Here is an 8843-nt window from a genome sequence, read left to right as displayed (position 1 = left end):
ACATACATACATACATACATACATACATACATACATACATACATACAGGAAAAATACTCATACATATAAAATAAAAATATATCTTTAAAAAATAAAAATAGCTAGCCAGGTGCAGTGGTACACACCTATAATTCCAGCACTCAGGGAGGCAGAGGCAGGCGGATCTCTGTGAGTTCGAGGCCAGCCTGGTCTACAAAGTGAGTCCAGGACAGCTAAGGCTACACAGAGAAACCCTGTCTCTAAAAAAAACAACAACAAATAAATAATAATAATAAATAAAATAAAAATAGCCAAGTGGTGGTAGTGGTGGTGGCAGTGGAAACAGCAGCAGCAGCAGCAGCAGCAGCACATGCCTTTGAGGCAGGTGGATCTCTGAGTTCAAGGCCAGCCTGGTCCACAGAGCAAGTTCCAGGACAGCCAGGGCTACATGGAGAAACCCTGTCTCATAAAACCAAAACATTTACTTATTTATACACTGTAGTTGCTGTTGTTATGTAGGCCATGGTGGAGGCAGGCAGACCTCTGTGAGTTCGAGACCAACTTGGTTTACATAGTAAGTTCCAGGCTAGTCGGGGCCACATAGTGAGAACACATCTTAAAACAGGGTGCGGGCTGGAGAGATGCTAAGTGGTGTAGAGCACTTGTTCTTACAGAGGATCCAGGGTCATTTACCAGCACCCACATGACGGCTTACAACAATTTGTAACCCAATGGATTCGATGCCTTCTGTGGGCACCAGGCACACACAGAGTTTACATACAACAGGCAGAGCATGCACACACAAAAAGTTTCAAGATTCCAAATCAGTAATCTGTGTATTTTGTACCGAGTGTGTAGTAAGTGACATTCAAACCATGGACTGTACCACATAGCAGGAGCCTGAATGTTGGTCCTCACTTTACTCTCCTTGTGACTGAACGACAGCAGCTCATCTCGTTTTAGTTTGTATCCTATGACACAGACCAGAGCCCTAGCATGGTGACACAGATCTGTAATCTCAACACTCTGAGAAGCAGAGGTAGAAAGATCATGAATTGGGGGCCAACCTAGGCGACACAGTACTGGGAGCTGAACTCAGGTCCTCTGAGAAAGCAGTAGGTGCTCTTAACCTCTGAGCCAGCTCTCCATCGAAGCATCACAGTCGTAAATTGATGAAATGATTGGAAAACCAACTAACAGACAGGGTGGCTGGCAGAAACAGGGCCATCCATTTCAGTGGTGTGCAGGTGGACAAATGTGGGCAAAAGGGGAACCCAGGTTTTTTGCAATAACCAAAGAGAAACAAAATCTGAAGTAAAGAACCAGCTTGGGAAGGGTAAGGAGGGCAGTGGGTTCCAACAGGACACTGTGAGCATATTATGAAAACAGGAGATACATTTCAACCACAGGAAGAAAAAGCGCCTTCTATGTCTCACAGATGGAAACCGTTACTGTCTGAATCGAAACCCTTCCTACTGGGGGCCCATGGTTTTTGAGACAGGATCCCCCTGTGTAGCAGAGGCTAGCACGAGACTCAAGATTCTCCTGCCGCAGCCTTTAAGGATTACAGGTTTGTGCCGCTCTGTCTAGCAGGTGTGAAGGAGGAGGAGCCTTGAGGAGACGAGTTAGCCGGCACAAGCACATCACTAGAGGTTGGCCTCTGAAGGTTCCGCTTACTCTTGATTCTGCTCCAGCTCTCTCTGCTTTCTGTCGGCAGCTGTGTGACAGAGCCTCTACCTCACGTGCCTGCTACTGTCCCTTCCCCACGAGAAAACCCGAAATCATGAGCCCAAACAAACCTTTCACGTCCCATAAGGCACTGTCAGATATTTTTGTCGCACAACCAAGAGGTGGAAACAGACAACTTCCACCCAACACATTAAAGACAGAGGTCAGAGGGCTGGAGAGACGGCTCTACAGTTAAAGCTCTAACTGCTGCCAGGCCACAGAAGTTGGGGACCAGTATCCACACTGGGTGGCTACAGATGCCTGTAACCCTATCTCCACTGTAGATGATGCTCCCTTCTGGCCATGTAGAGTCCAGCATGTGCACGCGCACACACACATGCACACATGAGGGGGGGTAGTTAGGGAAGGAGAGAGAGACAGAGACAGAGAGAGACACACAGAGAGAAATATTTCTTTAAATGTCCCAGCTGGACAAGATGGCACATCCTGTGAATCTCAGCACTCCAGAGGCAAAAGGGAGGTGGTAGGTCTCTGTTAGTTAGAGGCCAGCCTGATCTAAGCAATGAATTTCAATCCAGCTAGGGTTAAATAGTACGACTCCACCATCTGGGCAGTGGCACACACCTCTAATCCCAGAACTCAGGAGGCAGAGTCGGGCATATGCCTGTGAGTTTGAGGCCAGCCTGGTCTACAGGGCTAGTTCCAGGACAGCCAGTGATATACAGAGTGACCATGTCTCAAAATAACAAACAAAAGCACTCTACTTGAAACAACAACAAAACCGTACAGGAGTCTAGAGAGATGGGTCAGCAGTGAAGAGCACTGGTCGCTCTTCCAGGATGCCTGGCTTCCGTTCTCAGCAACCATGTGGTACTCACAACAGCCCCTAACCCCGCTTCTTGCCTCAGAGACCTCCTGCACACCTGTGGCCCACATACGTCACGCAGGGTGCACAGTTGCACGCAATAAGGAAGAAATCTTTTGTGTCCCTCATAAATCCACTCTTCTTTCCAGGCACGTGACGCACCCTCCTGGCACTCCTCCTCCTCCGACGGCTCGCTCGCTCTGCCTTGCCAGTCTTCGCCATCCACCTCCCACAGGTTAGTGTTTTCAAAGTTTGCAACCTCAAGTCTGGGCTCTCTCGGGTACGCTTGTGTGTTCCCAGGATGTTAATTAGTATTCACCTGTTTACCTAAGACTTCCACAGCTCTATTTCGGGCTTCAGTTACAGGCCTTCATGTCAGGCATACACACACCCTGGAATACCCTGGGGGATGGGGGGGAGAGTTGAGTCAACAGACTTAGAGCCGAACTCAGATTCCCCACAAGGTACCGAGCTGTGCACAGTCTAACATGAAACATGGAAACACTTCCCTCCCTGGTTCTTCCACCAGATCTTCTGCCCCAAGTTCTCCTAGCTCAATCTTAACCATCCCAGTGGGGCTCGTTCTAGATAGTCTACTGTTAGTACGTTACAGCATGCCTCTGTTATTATTTCCCTCAATAATAACGGTCCCTCAAGTCACTGCTAATGCTGGGAAAAGCATGAATGTTCGCAGTCCCTTCTTCATCTCTGAGTTTCTGTTTCTCTCCTCTATTCCTTTGGGGTTCCCTCCAAGATTGAGCCTCCATGGGAATTCTTCTTCTTCTTCTTCTTCTTCTTCTTCTTCTTCTTCTTCTTCTTTTTTATGTTCTTGTTTTTGTAGAGACAGCTCTCATGTACTGCAGGCTGGCTTCTAATTTACTATGTAGCCATCGATGACCTTGAACTACTTTTCTTCTCTCTCCCTCTTTATTATCTATCTATCTATCTATCTATCTATCTATCTATCTATCTATCTATCTGCCTATCTGCCTATCTATTATTTATTGAGACAGGTCTCTTTATAGACCTGGCTGTCCTGGAACTCACTATGTAGACCACATTGGCCTCAAACTCACGGAATTCAACCTGCCTCTGCCTCCCAAGTGCTGGGGTTCAAAGCATGTCCCCCCTTAACCAGTTTATCTGGAGCTGGGGTCAAATCCAGAGCTTCCTGCGTGCTAGGCAGAGACTCTACCAACTGAACTATATCCCTAGCCCCTCCGTGAGTATTTTTAAAATTTTTTCTTTACTTTTATTTTATACATATGATTGTCTGTGTATATCTCTGTGCCCCATGTACATGTGTCGTCTGGTGCTCAAGAAGGCCAGAAGAGGGCATTGGGACCCCTGGGATTGAAGTTACAGATGGTTGTGAGCTGACGTGTAGGTAATTGAACCTCGGTCATCTGGAAGAGCAGCCAGTGCTCTTAACCACTGAGCCATCTACCCAGACCAATGGAAATTTCAATAACAAGATAGAATGATGTGTGTGTGTGTGTGTGTGTGTGTGTGTGTGTGTGTGTGTGTGTGTGTTTCCAAGACAAAATGTCACTGTGGAGTTCTGAACTGTCCTGGAACTCACTCTGTAGACCAGGTTGGCCTGAAACTCACAGAGACCCACCTGCCTCTGCCTCCAAAAGGCCTGGATTGGTTCTGTACCACCACACCTCGTTTATCATGATGCTTTTGACCAACAGAGCATGCTACAGCGAAGTCCTCCGTCTGTGACACCCATTTTTGCCAAACCCGAGTTCTACCTATATGAGGTTCTTATTCATTCTTTCATTGCACACAGAGGGGCGGATGTGCCACAGCCTAGGTGGGTCGCTCAAAGGATACATTTTCTAAATCCTTCCTTCTACTCATTTGGGAACTCCATGAACCCAACTCAAGCCAGGATTATACAGCAAGTGCCTTTACCTGCTGATCCAGCTCACAAATTGTGTGTGTGTGTGTGTGTGTGTGTGTGTGCGCGCGCGCGCGCGCGCGCGCGTACAGGTACCCTTGGGAAGTCAGAGGCGCTGGATCCCCTGCAGCTGTCCTGGAACTCACTCTGAAGACCACACTCACCTCACACTCAGAGACCCACCTGCCTCCTGAGTGTGGGCTTAAAGGCATGGGCTACCACCACCCGGCTATGTTACCTTCTTAACAATTCATCTAAGGTTCCAGAGACGGCCCCATGCTGTTGCAGAGGACAGGAGTCTGGTTCCTGTATCAGGTTGCTCACAGCTGCCACTTTGTCTGCGGGGCATCACATGTCCTCCTCCTTTTAAGATCGCCGGTGCTCGCAGGAGCACAGGCACCTCCCCTGTACCTACACACATAATGTGAAACAACACAAAACAACCCCCCTTACAAACAAGTCATTTACATTGAAATATGTGCATGCATGACACACGTATATGTATACAAATCTTATCCTAAGCCAAAGACTTAATGAAAATCTTTGTAATACATGTGGAATAAACACATGACCATTACAAAGGTCTACCAGTAAAAACAAAACAAAACAAAACAAAACAAGTAGGTGGAAACACCAAGAAGCTTGGCTTGAGAGTCTATGTCCCACAAGAGCCACAGCTTACAATCAGTCTCAAAAAAAATTATAGAAATTGCACAAAAAAAGATCCAGGGCTGCTAATTTCAACAGAATTGTGTTTCAGAAAAGCTCAGCTGGGTGTGCCCCTGCATGCCTGTAATCCCCGCACTCAGGAGGCTGAGGCAGGGGGACTGCCTAGAGTTTGAACCAGTTGGGCCACACAAAATGAGCCAGTTTTTAAAAACCAAACAGCCAGGCAGTGGTGACACATGCCTTTAACCCCAGCACTCTGGAGGCAGAGGCACGAAGATCTCTGTGAGTTTGAAGCCAGCCTGGTCTCCAAGAGTGAGTTCCAGGACAGCCAGGGTTAAATAGAGAAACCCCGTCCTGAAAAACAAAACAAGTATGAAATTTTCATGGATTATGAATCAAACAAAAAATTCTCTGTTAAATTAATATATTTGGAAATAAGTTATTATAAAAATACTCTCCACGAAGTAAAAATATTGACTGTGTTTTTTAAAGTGGCATGTTTTTGTTTTGTATTTGGGATTTAACTCTTTGAATATTCTTGAGTTGAAAAATTGAACCAACTTCCTACTGCTGAATTGGCTGCAACTTCAACAATATGAACAATTATCCATGTTCTTGGCTACATTATCACATACTGGCACATTTTAATGAGTATAACATTTGGTTAGGGCGGCCGGCTAAGATCAAAGGTATACACCGGAGAGCTCTTTTCTTCTAACCCTGAAGCAATTTATAATAATCGGCAAAGTTGTGCCACAAAAATCTCGGGGGGAAAAGTGCATCTCAGAAAGGCCTATTCCTTAAAGGCTTTGGCAACTCACAGTCACAAATGACACAGCGTCCCACTATTTCACCAGTCGGGATATTTCGGCGCACACCTTTGATCCCAGCACTTGATGCAAAGGCGGGAAGGCCTCTGTGAGCTAGCATGGTCTACAGAGTCAGTTCCAGGACAGCCAGGCTTATGTAGCAAGACCCTGTCTCAAACAAACCAACACCACCGCCACACAGACATTCACCGAATGAAAGGCTGTCAGACATCAAGCCTTTAAAAGCAATGCTTTCCTCTTAGTTAAATTTTTTGCTTAAATGACCAAAACGCCCGTTCCTCTTTTCCTGCATGTTTCTGTGCATGTGGAGGTGCATTTCTGACTGCTTTCCAACTTATGTATCACAGCGGGGTCCCTTACTTGAAACCAAGGCTCACTGAATCAGCCTGTCTAGCTTGCCATGGGGACCCTCGGTCTCCCCTTCCACCTGCCGGAGTGGCCGGGGAGCTGTCACACCACCAGGCATTTGCTTGGGTGCTGAGAACCTGGCTTCAGGGCTTCACTCTTTTTGGGCAAGTGCTTTAACCACTGAACCATCCTCCAGGCTCTAGAAAAAGGGAATTCCACAGAAACATCTGAGAGGCCGTCTTTTGGATCTCGAGGCACTGGTGTCCCGAGGTTACATTCACCCTGTAGTCATAATAGAGTGCAGCTTCAGCGCATGTCTGTGGTCATGTAAGTCAGGCGGAGATCTGTCTCACTATTCACTGATCTATGTGCACCTCAACTTTCTCTGGATGGGCAGATGACTGCAGTAATCTTCAGCCCTTCCCCTCTGGCTTCTATGCAGCACCCAGATAAACCCCATTACAAACACAATCACTGCTTTTCTGCAAAACTGTCCAGTTCCCATCTCAGAGCAAAAGTCAAAGTCTGTCTGCGTGTCTGCCTTCCTTATTTTCTGCCCTTTCTTTCTTTCTTTCTTCCTTCCTTCCTTCTTTTTTTTTTTTTTTTTTTTTTTTTTTTTTTTTTTTTTTTTTTTTTTTGACAGGGTCTCAGTACGAAGCCTTCGCTGGACTGGAACTCACCATGTAGATCAAAGTCAAACTCACTAGCTTCAAAGTCACAGACATCCACCTGCCTCTGCCTCTGGAGTGTCGGAACTAAAGGCTTACCCACCACACCTGGCAGAAGCCATGGCTTAACGACCCTCAAGACATATTCCCCTAACCTCGACCCATCACACCTGACTGTCCCGGCTCACCTTGCCAACTACCATACCTTCCTTGCCACTGCTAGAATACACGGGCCAACCAGATCCAAGTCCTTTGCATCTTTGGTTCCTTTTGCCTGGAGTGCCTGTCCCCAAGGCGTGACAAGGGACTGTGCTATCTTCCTTTCAGCTCCCCTACCAGGTGAGCCTTTGATCACCTTCCATGGGCTCCCGGCCTCCCCTCCCCACTGGTCTTTTCTGCCTGCTTTGGTGTCCCGCACAGTACTTTACCGTACGTATTGTTTACCGTGTGTGCACTCCTTCGTGAAGAACACCTACATTCTTGACTCACTGTTTTAACCTGTGCCAAGAACCGTACCTAGTACGTGGCACATGTTCAACAAATATTTGCACAATGAACAAACTTTGGGACTCTCCATGGAACTAAGAGCTGGCGGGTACCCCACATTCCCAGATGGCATCTGGTGTGTGTGTGTGTGTGTGTGTGTGTGTGTGTGTGTGTGTGTGTTTTAAACTTACATGCAGTACCTTTTGTTCAGTACATTCTTCTCTTTTATTTTTCTGAGACAGTAAGACGTTCACATTCCTCACTAGTTTGCAAGGGAGAAAACCAATGATGCAGAAAGCTGATTTTTGTACGATTTGATTCTTAATCTTATTGGTTAATAAAGAAAACGCCTTCGGAATGTATCCAGTTTCTCTCCCTACACTAATGGAAAATACAGCGAATGTGTGTTGCCTTTTGAAGAGAGAGGTGCTTCCTCGCAGAGCCTCAACTCTCTGGCGGTGCAACTTAGTTTTCTGGGGGGTGCGTATTGTTCGCGGGTGTCTCTTTTTCGCCCCAAGGTGTCCATTGTGCTGTGTGGTGGGAAGCAGGAGAGGAGCCGGGTAGGAAGGGATGCTGAGCGCCGCACGTCTGCACACAAAGTGGGCGCCCCGGGCGCCTTGGGCCGCGCACTTAGGCCCGGGCCGCCCCGGTGGCTTCCCCGTGGGCCCGTGCTCCCCCGATCCTCCCAACCCGGCTCGGTTACCTCGAACTCTCTTCAGCGCGATGGGCTCCTTGTCCTGTTCCGCTGACATTACCGACCGCCGCGCATGGCTCGCCCCCGGGCCGCGGGAAGCCGGTGTCTTTGATGCGGCGGCCCCTCCTCCTCCGGGTCCTCCTCCTGGTCCTCCGGGTCCTCCTCCTGCTCCCCGGAGTCCTCCTGGCCGAGCTCGGAGCCCAGGTCGCCCGGGCCCCGGGCCGACTTTGAAAAGTTTGGGAGGCAGCCAAGGCCTCGGGGCTCCGCACGCTCGCGGGGCTCAGCCGGGCTCCGCCGGGCTTCGCCGGGCTCAGGGCCGCGGCCTGGGGGCGGCGCCCGCGCCCGGCCCGCAGAAGACGCGCGCCCTGGGACGCGCCGCGCAGCGCTCCGCCCGCGCGCGGGGGAGACGCGGCCTCCGCGGACACAAAAGCCCCCGGCCTGCGGCGGCCGCTCGGGGGGACGTGGCGCGGCCCCGAGGCCTCCCCGCCCCTCCTGCGCTCCACAGCCCAGCGCGGGGCCGGGCTTCGGGGGCGGGGACCCGGGGCGCGCGGAGCCCCGCACCCTCACCCGCGCCCGCGCGGGGCTCCCGGGCCGCGGCCTCGCTGGGAGGCTGCGCTGCGCTCCCGGGGCGTGCGCGCCAGGCCCCGCGCTCACCCCGCCACCTCCGAGGCCCAGCACCCCCGGCTCTGCGTCTCCCGGCAGCGCCTCC

General features: G+C 49.8%; 1 protein-coding gene across 1 annotated transcript in view; it reads right to left on the bottom strand.

Moving 5' to 3' along the window:
• The window catches only part of Pygo1 (pygopus family PHD finger 1), a 24720-nt gene extending 16256 nt beyond the window's left edge, over window positions 1-8464 (bottom strand). The window contains exon 1 of the mRNA XM_055598389.1: window positions 8144-8464. Within this exon, the coding sequence (XP_055454364.1) occupies window positions 8144-8192 (49 nt within the window). The 5' untranslated portion in view covers window positions 8193-8464. The remainder of the gene's footprint in view (window positions 1-8143) is intronic.
• Between the last annotated feature and the right edge of the window lie 379 nt (window positions 8465-8843).

The sequence above is a fragment of the Psammomys obesus genome, unplaced genomic scaffold (assembly GCF_907164565.1).
Source record: "Psammomys obesus unplaced genomic scaffold, mPsaObe1.curated_primary_1811, whole genome shotgun sequence".
In the NCBI taxonomy this organism is placed as follows: Eukaryota; Metazoa; Chordata; class Mammalia; order Rodentia; family Muridae; genus Psammomys; species Psammomys obesus.
The sequence above is the reverse complement of the archived record's forward strand: the minus strand, read 5'-3'. Positions and strand labels throughout refer to the sequence as shown.